Source organism: Neomonachus schauinslandi, chromosome 7 (genome assembly GCF_002201575.2).
Source record: "Neomonachus schauinslandi chromosome 7, ASM220157v2, whole genome shotgun sequence".
In the NCBI taxonomy this organism is placed as follows: Eukaryota; Metazoa; Chordata; class Mammalia; order Carnivora; family Phocidae; genus Neomonachus; species Neomonachus schauinslandi.
In genome coordinates, this window is record NC_058409.1 from 38,190,163 (window position 1) to 38,208,947 (window position 18,785).

The following is an 18,785-nucleotide window of genomic DNA, read 5'->3' on the forward strand; positions in this document are numbered from 1 at the left end:
AATATTTCAGTTGCATCTTATTGATAGTGACTTTTTTCTTAGCATGGTTATCATGCCATTATTATACCCCAGAAAATTTACATGATTTCCTTAATATCATTGGAGATTTTGGAAATGTTATCTTGATGGTGGTGGTGATTTAGGATACTCTAAATATGCCCCCAATAAAGCTTAAAAAAAGATAAAGAGTGCAAAGGAGTGCAACATACCAAATCATAAAAATCCATTCATCAAGAAACTAAACACATAATCATACACCCATTTGGTCACCATTAGAAGTTCCTTAGGGCACAACTCATTTCTCTTCAAACTGATCAAGAATCAAGCATTTTCCTCCCTTCTATGAACCGTATTTCAGGGTAAACAGCTGATAGAATGTTCTTTTTTTTATACATAGATTTGAGGTAATAAATGCAGAAAGGACAAAAATAGAAAAAAAAAAATCACCATTTTGCTGGGGCGCCTAGGTGGCTGTCATTAAGCATCTGCCTTCGGCTCAGGTCATGATCTCAGGGTCCTGGGATGGAGCCCCTAATCGGGCTCCCTGCTCAGCGGTAAGCCTGCTTCTCCCTCTCCCACTACCCCTCCTTGTGTTCCTGCTCTGCTAACTCTCTGTCAAATAAATAAAATCTTTAAAAAAAAAAATTCACCATTTTGCCAACCACCACAGAAGTAATGGAGCAAGGCAACAATCATGCTAAAGCCATTATGTGAAAAGCTGAAGAGGGATAAGGCTCATCTATTTTAACCCACTCATCCATCTTAAAAACTACATATGTCTCATGATGTAATGCAATTGAAGTACACAGCAGCACTGTGAATTATTCCTATCTAAACTGAATCTGAATCTAATTAACTCTCTATTATCAGCACTGTCTGATAAATATATACACATATAATGCAAACTTTACATGTAATCTTAAATTTCTAACCATATTAAAAGCATTAAAATCAGTTTCAATATTTCATTTAATCCAATATATAAAAAATACTCTCAATTCAATATCAAGATAAAAATTAATGGGGTAGTTTGCATTTTTCACATTAAGTTTTCAAAATCTGGTGTGTATTGTACATTCAGGGCACATCTCAATTCTGACTAGCTACAGTTTAAGTGTGTAACACCTACGGGGGCATAGTAGGTATTACACTAGACAGTTAAGCTTTAGATATAAGGACAATTTACAGTAAATACTTAAGGATATAAGAGCTAGTTAAATAACAGCATAAGAAAGCATATTCAGGTTATAGAGACTATAGAGGACAAAGGACCTGGCTCTTCATCTCAGCTATCCCTCCAAAAGACATCAATGGCATAAGGAAAAAAGAGGGAGACTGCTGTAGAATAAGACTTAAGGGATTTAACAACCAAAACAGTGTATGAGCTTTGTCTGAATCCTGATTCAAATAAACCAGGTACAATAAAATACCTTTGAGCCAACTGGAGAAATCTCATTCTGGACTCCATCCCAGGACCCTGGGATCATGACCTGAGCCGAAGGCAGATGCTTAATGACAGCCACCAGGCGCCCCAGCAAAATGATTTTTTTTCTATTTTTGTCCTTTCTGCATTTATTACCTCAAATCTATGTATAAAAAAAGAACATTCTATCAGCTGTTTACCCTGAAATACGGTTCATAGAAGAAAGGGAGGAAAATGCTTGATTCTTGATCAGTTTGAAGAGAAATGAGTTGTGCCCTAAGGAACTTCTAATGGTGACCAACATGGGTGAATGATTATTTAGTTTCTTGATGAATGGATTTTTATAATTTGGTATGTTGCACTCCTTTGCACTCTTTTTTCTTTCTTTTTTTAAGCTTTATTGGGGTATATTTAAAGCATCCTAAATCACCACCACAATCAAGATAACATTTCCAAGATCTCCAGAAATGCTGCATGCCTTTTGTAATGCATCCCTCTCTCCAACCCTGCTTCCAGGCAACCCCTGATCTTTTTGGCACTGGAGAACAGCTTGCATTTTCTAGAGTTCAATTTAAATGGAATACTGCAGTGTATATTCCTTTTTTGCCTGGTTTCTTATATTCAGTGCTTTGGAGATTCACTCAGTTTACATACATGTTTATACCTTCATCTTTTGACAGACACTTGAGTCTTTTGTGTTAGTATTTTCGATACTCCTACCAGTGAGAACTCTTTAAATTGGTTCTTTTGACAAGCTTAGTCAGCCTTTGATAGCTTTTGTGCTTTTTGGCAAAAGATTTTCTAGACTCATAGTATACATTTTCAGTCCCAAACCTGGAATCTGATCTCTCCAAAGGGTCTCTAGTTCCTTATAGTGGGAAATGTTATTTGGTGCTTAGCATGCTCATTGTGTCAGGATTTCATTGCTTTTAGGCCTTTAGAGTGGAAGGAACTGGGTAATCACTGTTATTAGAAAAAATAAAGTTCATACTGACTGATGATATAATTAATATTACAGGGTTTTAATTTGGCTTTGATGTTGATAATTGTATCCTTTTTTTTGCTGAAAATCTTCATACCTAATGATAATTACATAATTAGACTTTATGTGTTCTTATAATTAAAAAAATAACAATACATAGTAGTATTGCCGTTCAGAATAGAATATTGAATAGTTAGTGGTTCTAGTAGGTGGTTCTTTTTGTCCTTAGAAAAAAATACATCACACTGACAGTGAAAATACTCTTTAGTAGTTCCTTTTCTAAATGTTTATGCTAAAAATTTGAAACCTATTGTGTTCATTTGTTTCAGTTTATTTTCTGCTTTTAAGGATTGCTAAGAATTGAATTTTTTTTTTTTTTTAAGATTTTATTTATTTATTTGACAGAGAGAGAGAGAGAGACAGCCAGAGAAGGAACACAAACAGGGGAGTGGGAGAGGGAGAAGCAGACTCCCCGCTGAGCAGGGAGCCCAACATGGGGCTTGATCCCAGGACCCTGGGATCATGACCCGAACCGAAGGCAGACGCTTAACGACTGAGCCACCCAGGCACCCCTAAGAATTTAATTTTTAAGACATTATGTAAAACATTATTATTTTACAGTTCCAAAATCAGAAGTATAAAACAGTACATTCTTGCTTTTACCTTTGTGTCTTCTGCCCTGTTCTTTCCTCCCCTTGAGTTTTTGGTTTCTTTTCATTATTTCTTTCTGAAAATGCACATGTGCACGTGCATGTCTGTGTCTGTCTTCTCCACTCATTCTTCATCAGGGCGCCTGGGTGGCTCAGTCGTTAAGCGTCTGCCTTCGGCTCAGGTCATGATCCCAGGGTCCTGGGATCGAGCCCCACATTGGGCTCTCTGCTCCGCGGGAAGCCTGCTTCTCCCTCTCCCACTCCCCCCTGCTTGTGTTCCTGCTCTCGCTATCTCTCTCTCTGTAAAATAAATAAATAAAATCTTTAAAAACAAAACAAAACAAAACTGTTCATCATTTTTCACTTAACATGACGAAATAGACATAGTTGCACGTTAGTATATAGAGCTTTCTTTTTTATACCTGCATGGTTGTAATTCCTCATGTGGATGTAATGTAGTTTATTCCATCAGTATTCTTTTAATAGACATTGGGTTATTTTCAGTTTTTTACTATTACAAACAGCCTTGTACATGTTTGTCTTTTTTTAAATTTTTTATTTTTTAAGATTTTATTTATTTATTTGACAGAGAGAGACACAGCGAGAGAGGGAACATAGCAGGGGGAGTGGGAGAAGGAGGCTTCCCACCTGAGCAGGGACCCCGATGCAGGGTTCAATCCCAGGACCTTGGGATCATGACCTGAGCCAAAGGCAGACACTTAACAACTGAGCCACCCAGGCACCCCTTTCCTTTTTGATTTTTAAAATTATTTTGGCATTTTTTTCTTTGGGATAGATTCCTACAAGTGGAATTACGAGGTTAAAGGGTAAATGTATGTCATTTTGCTGGGTGTTGGCCAAATTCTTCTTCACAGGAGAGGCACCATTTTGTGTTTTCAACAGTGTGGCAGGCAGAATGGTGCCTCTCTCTCCTCCCCCACAGTGAGGTCCGTCTCAATCCCAAGAACAAGAATCAGAATTAGAAAATTAACACTGATACAGTTTTGTTATCTAATGTACAGACTTACTCATATTTTGCCAATTATTTTAATATCCTATATAAGCAAAGGATTCTGTATTCCTAGAAATAACATTTTCATGCAGTTTCAGTAAATGAAAAACTTACTCTTCTGGGTACTTGACTGGCTCACTCATTAGAGTGTGCGACTCTTGATCACAGGGTTTTAAGTTCAAGCTTAAAATCTGGGTGTAGAGATTACTTTTAAAAAATAAAATCTTGGGCGCCTGGGTGGCTCAGATGGTTAAGCATCTGCCTTCGGCTCAGGTCATGATCTCAGGGTCCTGGGATCAAGTCCCGCATTGGGCTCCCTGCTCCTTGGGAGCCTGCTTCTCCCTCTGCCTCTCTCTCTCTCTCTCTGTCTCTCATGAATAAATAAATAAAATCTTTAAATAAAATAAAATAAAAATCTTGAGAAAAATAATAAACTTAATCTTAAAGAGTAAGCTTGTTATCTATGACACTTTATTTCCATCCTTCTGTTTAACTCAGGTGTTTCAAGTGTGCAAGTTCCACATGTGACATACATACCAAGCTATAAGAGAAATAAATAATTGGAGACCTAAAAGTCTAACATACAGTAATGAATAGTATAGGTCTTCTGAAGGAAAGTGTTCTACTATAAATTTAGGTTTTAAGTTTCTCAAAGTTATACGAACTAAATTTTTTTGTTTTATGGTTGTCACCAGCTGCTAATAAGTTTTAATTGTAATGGTTTTATTGATGCTTAATAATTCAAGGATAGAATAGTAGAATGTTAGAACTAGAGGAATCTTAGGTATCTTCCAAATGTCTTACTTTACTGAGGCCCAAGGAAATTGATGGCTTGTCCAACTGATACTCACATAAGTAGTCGGCAGCAAATATGGGACAAGAGTAAACACCTTTCCAACTAAATTGGTAGTAATAGGATTTACAAATTTCAGGTTTTGCTAAGCGTCAAAGAAGGAGCTTCGTTATGGAAAGATTGTTAAAGCATACAGATCGTTACTATTTGTTACTCTTAAAAAAAAACTTTTTGGGCGCCTGGGTGGCTCAGTTGGTTAAGCGACTGCCTTCGGCTCAGGTCATGATCCTGGAGTCCCGGGATCGAGTCCCGCATCGGGCTCCCTGCTTGGCGGGGAGCCTGCTTCTCCCTCTGACCTTCCTCCCTCTCGTGCTCTCTGTCTCTCATTCTCTCTCTCTCAAATAAATAAATAAAATCTTTAAAAAAAAAAAAAAAAAAAAAACTTTTTAAGTAAAACATAAGAGAAATATAAAAGTCCATAAGCTGAATTTTCATAAAATGAACATACCGATGTAACCCTCATTTGAGACAAAAATTAGAATATTTCAGACATCCTTCTTTTCCCCCCAAAAAAGTGACTATCCTTTATAACATATTAGTTTTTTTCTGTTTGTGAATATTATGTAAATGGAATCATTCAGAATATATACCTTTGTGTCTGACTTTGGCTTAGCATTGTTCATGAAATTCATGATGGTAGCTATCTCAAGTTGAATGCAGAAAGAGATGCAGACTCCAGATGCATTCTCTTAAGACAGACATTAAAGAGATTTGTAAAAATATAAAACAATGCCGCTCTTCTCATTTTGAAAATACTTTTTATCAAGTGTTATTTATGTTAATATTATGGTTTTGTTATTGCTATTTTAAAATGAAATAAGTAAAGAGGGGTGCCTGGGTGGCTCAGTTGGTAAACGTCTGCCTTTGGCTCAGGTCATGATCCCAGGGTCCTGGGATCGAGCCCTACATCGGGCTCCCTGCTCAGCGGGAAGCCTGCTTCTCCCTCTCCCACTCCCCCTGCTTGTGTTCCCTCTCTTGCTGTGTCTTTCTGTCAAATAAATAAATAAAATCTTTAAAAAAAAAATAAAATGAAATAAGTAAATATTTAAAAAATTCTCAATTTTATTATACCAGTAAGTATAACTACATAAACAAAATACTTTGAAATCCTCCATCATTTTTAAGACTTGTAAAGAATTCAGAATTCAAAAATTTGAGAGCCACCGATTCAGTATAGTCTAATTTATTTTCCCTGTGAGTAATTATTTTGAGCTTATTTTCATATGCTTACTGGCCATTTGGATATCCTCTTTTGTAAAATGCCTGTTCAAGTCTTTATTATCATTTGTTTATTTATTTTTAAATTTGTAATCTCCACCCCCTGTATTTTATTTAGATATATGGCTTTTGTCAGTTATATGTGGTTCAGATGTCTTCTACTCTTTGTCTTGCCCCTTTACTCTCTTAATGATATCTTTTGATTAACAAAAATTCTTAGTTGTTTTTTTTTTTTTTAAAGATTTTATTTATTTATCAGAGAGAGAGCAAGAGAGCACAAGCAGGGGGGAGCGGCAGGCAGAGGGAGAAGCAGGCTCCCTCCTGAGCAGGGAGCCCGATGCGGGACTTGATCCCAGGACCCTGAGATCATGACCTGAGCTGAAGGCAGAGGCTTAACCAACTGAGCCACCCAGGCGTCCCCCAAAATTCTTAGTTTTAATGCACTCCAATTTATCAGACTTAATTTTTTGTTAATAATTCTATGTCCTATTTAGTAAAACATGAAAATACTCTTGTTTTATCTTCTAGAGGCTTTGTTGTTTCACCTTTCATAATTAGATCTAAAATCCACATGTAATTGTTTAATGTAACAAGCATGTAGGTCAGATTGAATTCCTGTCTGGATACCTAGTCCACTAATACCATTCATTGTCACTACTTTTGACCAATGAATCCAACCACAAAGAAAAAATTTTCTCTTTAATAGTAATATCATGGGACAAGCGAAAGCATTGAATTTTTATTGAAGTTGCTCATGTAAATAAATGTTTAACATTGTTTTAATTTATAATTTTTAAAAGTATGTTAATTATGTTAATGTGAGCTGTAGAATATTTTTAAAGCAAAATTTACAAGAAAATAATGAAATGTCAAGAGTACTGTTCAGTTTTTTAAAATTTTATTATGTTAGTCACCATTCATTACATCATTAGTTTTTGATATAGTGTTTCATGATTCATTGTTTGCATATAACACCCAGTGCTCCATGCAGAACGTGCCCTCTTTAATACCCATCACCAGGCTAACCCATCCTCCCACCCCCCTCCCCTCTAGAACCCTCAGTTTGTTTTTCAGAGTCCATCATCTCTCATGGTTCATCTCCCCCTCCGATTTTCCCCCCTTCATTCTTCCCCTCCTGCTATCTTCTTTTTTTTTTTCTTAACATATATTGGATTATTTGTTTCAGAGGTACAGATCTGTGATTCAACAGTCTTGCACAATTCACAGCACTCACCATAGCACATACCCTCCCCAATGTCTGTCACCCAGCCACCCCATCCCTTTCATCCCCCACACTCCAGCAACCCTCAGTTTGTTTCCTGAGATTAAGAATTCCTCGTATCAGTGAGATCATATGATACTTGTCTTTCTCTAATTGACTTGTTCGCTTAGCATAATACCCTCTAGTTCTATCCACAACGTTGCAAATGGCAAGATTTCGTGTGGGTTTTTTTTTTTTTGATGGCTGCATAATATTGCATTGTGTGTGTGTGTGTGTGTGTGTACCACCTCTTCTTTATCCATTCATCTGTTGATGGACATCTTGGCTCTTTCCATAGTTTGGCTATTGTGGACATTGCTGCTATAAACATTGGGGTGCATGTACCTCTTCGGGTCACTATATTTATATCTTTGGGGTAAATATCCAGTAGTACTGTTCAGTTTTATTAGGGTATTCTGGGCTTTAGCTAGTTTTGATTTGTAACATCTGCTTGCATGACTTTCTATAAATGGCATCTATTATATATGGAATAATAATTTATAAAATCACTGGAAGGAAGAACTAATACTGCAGAATTGATTCTAAACCATTTACGTTTCAGGAAACGTTTTGATGGTAAATTGCAATCAGAGTCAACTAATATTGGAAAATCCAAGAGAGATGCAGATTTTGAGGGCACAGATGAACCCATTTTTGGAAAGAAGCCTAGGGTGGAAGAATCAGTAACTGAAGATTTAAGGTACTATTTCCATTGTCATAAATGTTAGTAACTCTTAAATTAGATGGTTGCATGAAATCTGGAAAATTACTTACATGTTGCTACTTTATAAAAAGTATTTGTTGAAGAAGTGAAGAAAAATATTTTTTAGTTATATTCATACAAAAATATAGAATATCTGTCTAAGTTTGGGGAAATGGAAGACAATATAGAAAAGATTTATCTTTTACTATTTTAGAACCCAACTTTGAGAAAGAATCCTGAAGCCTGATTTTTTTTTTAAAGAAAAATACGCCCATATTTCCTTTATTTGTTAATCTCCCAAGGAGAGGATCACTGAGAGTAGAATAAATGGAAAGAATAAAACAGACCCAATGGAAAGTATAAGTGAGAAGGAATATTAAGAGGAATATTAAGAGGAATTCTTACATGTTGCAATAGAGTGGCTATGAATCTCAAGACTGCTATCAGTGACGGAGACCCATGGATATCTGTGACTGAAATAGCTGGTATTTCTCTTCTAGAAGAGAAATAGAATTTGATACCACTTACTTAGGTTGACCCGTTTGTTATTGCGATGATGAATCTTCACAGCTTTGCTTCTCTCTTCTTATGCCATATTTTGGCTTGGCACTACCATGAAGAATTTACTCTTTCTGTGAATTTTTTAAACCAGTTAGCTGTTGTAGCTAGCAAATAGCTACTATTAATGGTGGTAGATGTGTCACTGAAATATTTCAGATGCACCGTTTTCCAAAGCTAGTGGAAGAGGTTACAATATAATATTGGCAATTTAAAATCATTGTTACTTATTGTAGTAACCCTTGGGTTTTGTCCAAAGTATGATTTTTCTTCAGTTTATCCACAGTCCTGTCCTTTTCAGAGTCTAAACAGAACCTAGATAAGAACTTAGGATTTTGAAGAGAATAGGGAACACTTCTATAAATTATAGCAACGTCTTTATTAAGCTAGTTTATTTTGTACTCTCTATCATGTAATGGTTTTTATAACCAGCTTCATGTTTTGAAGTAGTGACAATGCTTTGGAGGGTGGTTTTTTGTTTTGTTTTTTTTTTTAATAGTTACTGGAACTAAGCTGGTACATTTCTTTAAATAATCCACTTGGCATCTGTACTCTATTTGTAAATATAGATTTTAACTGATTATTTTGAATTCTCAGCATAGATTTGAGTAATTGGAAAAATTTTTTGAATATTCTTAATAGCAAATTTTTTCCAATTTTAATACTGATAATTGGGCAGTGTCATTTTCCTTAACAGTGCAGACTGGAGGCTTATTATCTAATTATAGAAAAATAATTTAATGTAACTTCAATAATTTTTTTTTTTAAGTTTGGCAGACTTGATGCCCAGAGTCAAGGTACAATCTGTTGAAACTGTCGAAGGGTGTACACATGAGGTAAGCATAAAGAATATATAGAAAGTTGGTGTTATCATTGGGAGTTTGCTTTTGGCTGTCTGGTGTGATCATTAGCAAGCAGTTTAGTCTTACGGGCTTTGGAAACAATATTAGTATTCCTATGGGGTATATAGTCCAGTGGAAGGAGCTGGGGCTTTGTATTCTAAACTGAACTCAGATCTTGACACAGCATTTTATCTAACTACAGTCTTAGATTAATTTCTTAACCTTTTGACATTGTTTTTTTAATTTTTAAATTTGGAATAATGTGATTTACCTCATGGGGCGGTTGTGAAGATTACAGAAGAAAATTAGCATAAGGGACCTGGCACAGAGTAGATGTTCGGTACTCCTGAAGTCAAGTAACAGTGCCATTTTACAGGTCACATGCTTTTTCATTTCTTCTATGGTTAAATGATATGTTGCCATTTCATTATTCGCCAGAAGGTGGTAGTCTGATAGCTTTAGTAACCCTTTAGAAGTAAGAATTTATAAACATTAAGGACATGAGGGAACTGTAACACAGTTACTAAGCCTTCTGTCTTTACAATATGACCTTAGAAGTTATTATTGCAGGAAATTGGTAAGTCTTATTAAAAGTCTTTATTGAGGGCGCCTGGGTGGCTCAGTTGGTTAAGCGACTGCCTTCGGCTCAGGTCATGATCCTGGAGTCCCGGGATCAAGTCCCGCATCGGGCTCCTTGCTCAGCGAGGAGTCTGCTTCTCCCTCTGACCCTCCCCCCCCCATGCTCTCTCTCTCTCTCATTCTCTCTCTCTCAAATAAATAAATAAAATCTTTAAAAAAAAAAAAAAGTCTTTATTGAGTGAGCACAATAATTCCAAATTGAGAAAAATGGCTTTTGATAGACATTAGAACCTTGTTTTTAAAATACCTGTTCTTGGGGTGCCTGGGTGGCTCAGCATCTGCCTTTGGCTTGGGTCATGATCCCAGGGATCTGGGATTAAGCCCCACATCAGGCTCCCTGCTCAGCGGGGAGTCTGCTTCTCCCTCTCCCTCTGCCTCTCTCCCCAGCTTGTACTCTCTCTCAAATAAATAAATAAAAACTTAAAAAAAAAATTTAAAAAGTAAAATACCTGTTCTTCTGCACTTGTTTTCATAAGTTCTTTTATGTTGCTTTAGAATAGCACTTAACTTGGCATTTGTAATACCCATTTGATCATTCATTCAGTACCTATGTTAGACCCTATTCAAAGCTCTGGTCTTAAAAAGATAGCAAGGGGGCACAAAATTTGCTCTTTAGAGGTCAAAAGTTCTTTCTTTCCTTCACAATTCTCTGCAATCCCTCCTCTGTCATTTCTCACTTTTTGCAGCTAACTTTACCTTTTACTTCCTTTAGAGGCTTGAGGGTATCAAGTTGGAGTGTCCTCTGTTTATAACCTCCTTCGCCATGCCTATCTACACCTGTCACATCCACTTAAAGGAAAAGGCAATGCTAAGGAGGCTTGTTTTGCCAGTGTTCTTGGTTGTAACTTATCTTGCTTTCACAAAGACTTAGATCATTCCATTTCCCCTTGACTATTTCTAGCGTCAAATCTCTTCTCTATTTGCCCTTTCCTATCACCATATGAATATTCAGAAGCTTCTTTTATTCTGGGTTGCTTTACAGCCACTATGTTGTTGTGGGGGTTTTTTCCCCATTTTGTAGTCTTTAATTCAGTATATATCTTTTGAATGTTGGGAACATTGTATTATTCACTGAGTATAAAGAGATAAAAGAGATCTGGTCCCTTTTCAGAATTATTTTTGACTGCTCTGCTAGGAAAATCCCTGCTAGACTTTCTAACTTGCCATTCATTTTTAAATATGCTGCAATTAGATTTCTTCTCCATTTCTTCCAAACTGCTGTGGCAAAAATCACCAGTGACTATGTGGTAGGTTTATTTGACTCTTGATCATTTTGCTGGTTTTCTATTTTTCTGACTCCTTAGTGTCTTTCCTGTCATATGTTTGTCTTACCCAGACTGTTTTCAGAAAATAAAAACAAAAACTTTTTGATTCTCGTACAAGTGAAAACACAATCTATTGTTCTTTCTTCTGTTAAATCTTAGAGAAGTTAAAATCTTAATTGCTCCCCACTGATGTTCTTTGTTCATGTCATAGAAAGTACCAGAAGAGATGTGAGAGGGTCACTCAGCTCATCAGATACAGCACTATAAATTGATAATATTGTATGGGAATCATACCATGATCTGGGGTCTAGGCTTCAGATTTCTAGATCTAGAAATTTGATTTTGTCAGTTTACCAAGGGTTGTGCTTTGTTGGATAGACTCACTTTGATCATATTCGTAAGAGATGGAGGTATACAAAAGCATGACATTTCCTGAAATTCAGGATAAGTAGTTGTCTAACAAAATACCTGGGAATCGGAAACTATTTAGAAGTTTCTTAGAATCCTAATAAAGGGGAATATATAGTATTAAGGGAAAGACTAATGAAAACTATTCTGTCCCCTGGAAGTATTCATTCATTAGTAAAAACACTTGGTAATTTACTCTTTCTTAATGTGTGCAGGATAAAATACCAAATTCTAACTCTTGCCTCCCCTTTATGATTCCATTTAGAATGTCACATTTCTTCTAACACATTCATTATACTGGGTATTGTTCATTAGGTTTCATAATTTACTAAATTTCACTTTTCTTAATTATAATCAGGGTCTACTTAGTCCTTTTTTTTTTTTAAAGATTTTATTTGTTTATTTGACAGACACAGTGAGAGAGAGAACACGAGCAGGGGGAGTGGGGGAGGGAGAAGCAGGCCCCCCGCCGAGCACGGAGCCCGATATGGGGCTCAATCCCAGCACCCTGGGACCATGACCTGAGCCAAAGGCAGATGCTTATCAACTGAGCCACCCAGGCGCCCCCTACTTATTAGTCTTTTTTGAAATACTACCCACATATTGTGACTATAATGTGATTATATGTATATTTATATATGTGGGTGATTGTAAAATCACATAGTGATTTTGAACTGCACAGGTCAACTTAAAAGTAGGTAGTTTTTTATAAATACAGTACTATAAATGTGTTTTTCTCTTCCTTAGGATTTTCTTAATTATAGTCTTTTCTCTAGCTTAGTTTATCTTAAGAATATAGTATATATATAAAGTATGTATTAACTATGTCATCAGTAAGGCTTCTGGTTAACCGTAGGCTACTAATAGGTAAATTTGGGGGGAATCAAAAGTTACACATGGATTTTCGACTGTGCAGAGAGGGGCTGGGGGAAGTTGTTGCCCCAAATCCTGTCTTCAAGGGTCAGCTATAATCAAGTTGGAAATTTACCCACAATCTCTTAGTATTTCTAAGATGGGTAATTTCATGTAATACTTGCTTATTGAAGTATTGTTCCTATAAATTATTTCTAATCTTTGTGTGTAGTTTGTTTTGCCCCTCTGGATTTATATACTAAATGGTTTAATTCTTGGGAATTTAGATACATTATGAACTGCTCTCCGGATCTTAATTTTCACTGGAGGAAAATAAATTTTCTGTTTTAGGAAATAGTATTTTATTCTGCATAGTTTTCTTTCATATAGGAACATCCTTTTTATGTCCATTCAGCTTTTTTGAGCTTTCATTAGTATCAGGCTGTGGAAAATACAAAGATAGCTAGGATAGGTCCTAGACCATAATAAACACAATTTCTTCAGGAAGTTAAACTTAAAAGGTTTTAATTACATTACCGTTAGATAAACACAGGTAGAGGTTTTTTGATTATTCTAGCTTTAGTACTTGTTCTTAAAGGAAGTTATTTAATTTTACAGTGTCTAAGACTGTATCGAACACTATCCCTTGTATTTTTCAAACTGTCATTAATTATGGAGTGTTGAATGTATCAGTTCTCCAAATAGTAAGTTGGTGATTTTTTTTTTTTAACATCAGGTTGCACTTCCTGCAGATGAAGATTATTTACCACTTAAACCTCGAGTTGGAAAAGCTGCAAAGGTCTGTACGTTAGACAATACAGTTTGTACAGTTCTGTGTCTCTTTTCTAAAAATCTTAAAGATAAACTCTTATTTTATTTTTTTTAAGTTTTTTTGTTTTATTTATTTGACAGAGACAGACACAGCAAGAGAGGGAACACAAGTGGGGGGAGCAGGAGAGGGAGAAGCAGGCTTCTTGCCAAGCAGGGAGTCTGATGCGGGGCTCGAACCCAGGACCCTGGGATCATGACCTGAGACAAAGGCAGACACTTAATGACTGAGCCACCCAGGAGCCCCTTAGATAAACTCTTCCAAATGAGATTTTTATACTTCCCAGTGTATATAAACCAAGAAGAAGCCACCTGAAGTCAAGTATAGTAAGAAGCAAATCAGTAAATAGCCATGATAAAAAAAAAGCATCATGTGATGAGATTTTTTAAAATGAAAGTAATGATTTTCCACCTTTTTAAAGAATCAAATGAAAATTATCAGCCTTTGTCTAGGAAAAAAGCATGTGTACAATAAGTTATACATACAGTTTTGGGAGTTTAACAAACTTCTAATGAAATTTAAACTCTAATGCTTGTATTAAATGGATTTTGAAGTTCTGAAAGAACTGAAATGATTGATAGAAATTTTCCAAATCATATTTTCTTTAAATGAAGAAGGTAGAATGGTGGAGTAAGTATGAAATCTTTTTTTTTTTTTTTTTAAGATTTTATTTATTTATTTGACAGAGAGAGAGAGACAGTGAGAGAGGGAACACAAGCAGGGGTAGTGGGAGAGGGAGAAGCAGGCTTCCTGCTGAGCAGGGAGCCCGATACGGGGCTCGATCCCAGGACCCTGGGATCATGACCTGAGCCGAAGGCAGACGCTTAACGCCTGAGCCACCCAGGCGCCCCAAGTATGAAATCTTTAAAGTCTAGTAGATGTGTAGTATTCTGCCTCTGCTGAGTGAACTTAAGTGAGGGACTTTGCTTTTCAGAGCTTCAGAGTTCCCATCTGTGAAAGGAAAGAATACCTATTTTAGGGGTTGTTGTGAAGGTTAGTAATAATAATATATGGAAAATGTGTTGCACAGTGCCTACCACAAAACATGTTGTTGATAAATGGTAATGTTACTATATTGTAACTAATATAATGTGTGTATTAGCAAAGTTAATTGAAAGATTATAGACAGCAGAACTAACTTCTTTGCTGTTTAGTTAAAGGTGTTTTTTTTTTACTCTTCCTAATTTTCTCTATTGGGTGGTATATTTCCTAAATAGAATCATAAAGAAATGCTCCCAGAATGCTTCTGGGGGTAGCATCTCATGACTTTAAGTGTGTTCTGATATGGTATGATAATTTTCATGCAGATATATTATTTTCTTTTTATAGGAATACCCGTTCATTCTTGATGCTTTTCAAAGAGAAGCCATTCAGTGTGTTGATAATAATCAGTCTGTTTTAGTATCTGCACATACATCAGCAGGAAAAACTGTATGCGCTGAGTGAGTAGCTTTTCTATTTAAAGGAAATTTTAGGTCTGTTAATATTTGCTTTATATATGTAGGTGTTCCTTTGTTGGCTTACAATCTTACATCCTCTTGTTGGAGTGACACTTTTATTATTATGTAATGTTGTTCTTTATCTCTTATTATAGTCTTTGTTTTAAAGTCTGTTTTGTCTGATAGAAGTATAGTTTCCCCAGCTTTCTTTTGGTTTCCATTTGCTTGGAATATCCTTTTCCATTCCTTCACTTTCAGTCTGTGTGTGTCCTTACCATCTGAAGTGAGTCTCTTTAGGTAGCATGTAGTTGAGTGTGTTTTTTAATCCATTCAGCCACTCTGTCTTTTTATTGGAGAATATAGTCTGTCTACATTTAAAGTAATTACTAATAGGTATATTAGTACCTATTCACTGGAGGAATTTTGTTAATTGTTTTCTGGATGTCTTAATGCTCCTCTGTCCCATTCTTTTCTTGTTCTTCTGCTTTTTAAGTGAAATTTTTTAAAACAACTTTCTTATTTCACCGTTTAAAAGTTTAAGTTTTTCTGTTTGATTTCTGTAAATAAAGACACTTTTCCTTTTTTCTTTTTAATTTAAATACTTTTAATGTCTTTCCTTATTGCACTGGTTAGAACATCCAGTACAATGTTGAGTAGAAGTGATGAGAGAGGACATCTTTGCCATGTTCCTGATATTAAGTCTTTCATCAGCATGCTATTATCTGTAGGTGTTTCATAGATGCCTTTTATCAACTTGAAGACATTGCCTTCCTTCTATTCCAAGTTTGCATGTAATTGTGTATGTGTGTATATATATGCATACAGAATATTTAGCTATCGTATTTTGTCAAATGCTTTTTTTTTGTTACTATGATGAAGACATTAATTTTCAAATAATAAACCACAAGGTTTATATATATAAATAAACCACAAGGTTTATAATAAACCTGCAAGGTTGTGATACATAAAACCCTATTAATAAACCACAATATTGTGATTGATAAGAAATACATATTTGGTCATCAGAATGACCAGATATATATTTCATGTATTTATTTGGTCTTCATCCATGGTTCCTGAGTCACGGTTCCTAAAACCCTTGGAATTTCATGTAATAAGAGCAATAAAGGTGTCTTTTGTTAGGTTAATGATGTCACTTTTGGATGTAGCCAGGAGAACCACCTGTGTGATAAAAGGGTTGGAACTTTTAGTTCCACCGACCCTCTCGCCTGACCTCTAGGGAGGATAGATGGAAGAGGCCTGGGGGTTGAATCAACCAATGGCCAATGACTTAGTCATGACTATGTAGTGAAGCTTCCATAAAAACCCAAAAGGCCTCAGGTTGGTGAGCTTCCAGGTTGGGGAGCATGTGCAGATGTTCCTGGAACAGATGTTCCGGAAGACTGTGCACCTGGATAGGAAGGGCATGGGAGCTCTTTGTCTTTTCCCCATACATTTCTTCATCTGGTTGTTGATTTAGAGCCTTTAATATACTGATGAATGTTAAGTGTTTCCTGAGTTTGGTGAGCCGCTCTAGCAAAATGCTCTATACCAAGAAGGAAGTTGTTGGAACCTTCAATCTGAAGCCAGTTGGTCAGAAGCACGGGTAACTGGCCTGGGGCTTGCTACTGGCATCTGAAGTTGGGGCTGGAGGGCAGTCTTTGAGAAACTGAGCCCTTAAGTTGTATAATCTGATGCTATCTCTGGGGAGTATCAGAATTTAATTGAATTCTCAAGACACCCTGCTAGTAAGAATTGCTTGGTGTGTGAGTAGGGGAGACCCCCATGTTTCAGTGGGATCTAGGAACCCCAAAAAAGTTCCTGTTGGTAGATATATTATTGGATTAGATCTTCTAAAAATGTGTTAAGAATTTTTGTATCTATGTTCATGAAGGGTATTGGGCTATAGTTTTATTGTCATGTCTTTTTCTGGTTTTGGTATCAGTGTAATGTTCTCTATATTTTACTGATTAGTTTGCTAAAGGTCTACCAGTCATACTGATCTTCTCAAAGAACAAGATTTTGGTTTTACTGATTTTTCTCTGTTGTTTTCTTACTTTCTATTTTATGATTTAGATTTGGATTTGGGGGATTCATTTGCTCTTCCTTTTTCTAGTTTTTTAGGGAGGAAAGGTGAAGACACTGATTTGAGACCTTTCTTTTACTAATACAGGCATTTAGTGGTATAAATTTTTGTTTAATATTGCTGTAGCTGCAACATAGATTTTGTTATGTTTGATTTGGTATATTTGGGAAATGCTTTTGATATGTTTTCAAAATAATTTGGTATGTTTTGATATGTTATTTGATTCTGAAGAAACTCCTTTACATTTTATGGTAGTACAAATCTGATGAAAAATTCTTTCAACTTCTGCATGTCTAAAATACCTTTTATTTTGTCTTCATTTTTGAAAGATAGTTGCACTTAATATAGAATTCTAATTCTCTTAAGTACCTTTTGACTTGTATAGTTTATGATGAAATCCACTATCATCCTTACCTTGTTCCTCTGCAGATACTTTAAGGCTACTTCAAGATTTTATCTTTATCAGTGGTTTTAAGCAGTTTGTTTATGATGAGGCTTGGTGTAGTTTTTTTCATGTTTCTTGTGCTTTGGGTTTGTTTTTCATTGCTCCCTATGGCACCTCTTCTTTGAGGACTCTAATTAGGATTATATTAGGCCACTTATAGTTGTCTCATGATTCACTGATAGTATGTTCCATTTTTGTGTGTTTAATTTTGGGCCTTTTCTAATGCTGTATCTTTCATTTCATTAATTGTCTATTATGTCATTAATCCATTCATTGCATTTTCATCTCATACCATAGTTTTCCTTGGTAGAAGTTCATTTGTGTGTGTGGTTTTTATCTTTTATTTCCCATGCCTCTACTTTCTACTTAACTTTCTTCTAGCTTCTTTGTTTTTTTTGTTTGTTTGTTTTGGGGTTTTTTTTTGTTTTTTGTTTTGAAATTTTCTTAATTTGAGAGCGAGAGCGCACGAGCGTGGGAGAGGGAGAGAGAGGCAGACTCCCCACCAATCAGGGAGCCTGATGTGGGGCTTGATCCCAGGACCCTGAGATGATGACCTGAACCAAAGTCAGATGCTTAACCAACTGAGCTGCTCAGGAGTCCCTCTTCTAGTTTCCTGAACGTATGGATTACTGTTATAAACTGTTTAAATTCCTTATTGCTGCTTTTTTCATCTGGGTTACTTCTTCATCTGTTTTGATTGACTTTTCCCTTTATTATAGGTCAGTATTTTCCTGCTTCTTTGCATATTGCTTTGATGGGATGTTTGGCTGTCTTTAATCTCATCACTCTTTTGAAGCAGTTTGATTATGATGTGACTTAGAGTTCTTCTCATGTTTCTTGTGCTTGAGTTTGTTGGGCTTCTCAGATTTGTGTGTTAATTATAGTTTTTTATCACATTTGGGGTATTTCCAGCTATTTTTTTTTTTTTAAGATTTTATTTATTTATTTGACAGAGACACAGCAAGAGAAGGAACACAAGCAGGGGGAGTGGGAGAGGGAGAAGCAGGATTCCCGCTGAGCAGGGAGCCTCATGTGCGGGCTCGATCCCAGGACCCTGGGACCATGACCTGAGCCGAAGGCAAACACTTAACGACTGAGCCCCCCAGGCGCCCCACTTTCAGCTATTTTTTATTTGAAACATAAATTATATGTTTATAATTCCTTCTAGTTTGTTGGGGACTTCACTTCTATCATGCCACTTTAGTTTGTCTCACAGCCCACTTATACTCTATTTCTTATTATTTTTTGGAGTTGATTCTTTTTCACTTTGGACAGCTTTTCTTGATAGGTCCTCAAGTTTATTCATCTTTTTTCTGCAAT

General features: G+C 36.0%; 1 protein-coding gene across 1 annotated transcript in view; it reads left to right on the forward strand.

The window, feature by feature from the left end:
- Positions 1-18,785, forward strand: part of MTREX (Mtr4 exosome RNA helicase) — a 113,801-nt gene that overhangs the window by 2,634 nt on the left and 92,382 nt on the right. Inside the window, exons 2-5 of the mRNA XM_044916769.1 lie at positions 7,962-8,099; positions 9,430-9,496; positions 13,403-13,465; positions 14,825-14,937. Coding sequence (XP_044772704.1) covers positions 7,962-8,099; positions 9,430-9,496; positions 13,403-13,465; positions 14,825-14,937 — 381 coding nt within the window. The remainder of the gene's footprint in view (positions 1-7,961; positions 8,100-9,429; positions 9,497-13,402; positions 13,466-14,824; positions 14,938-18,785) is intronic.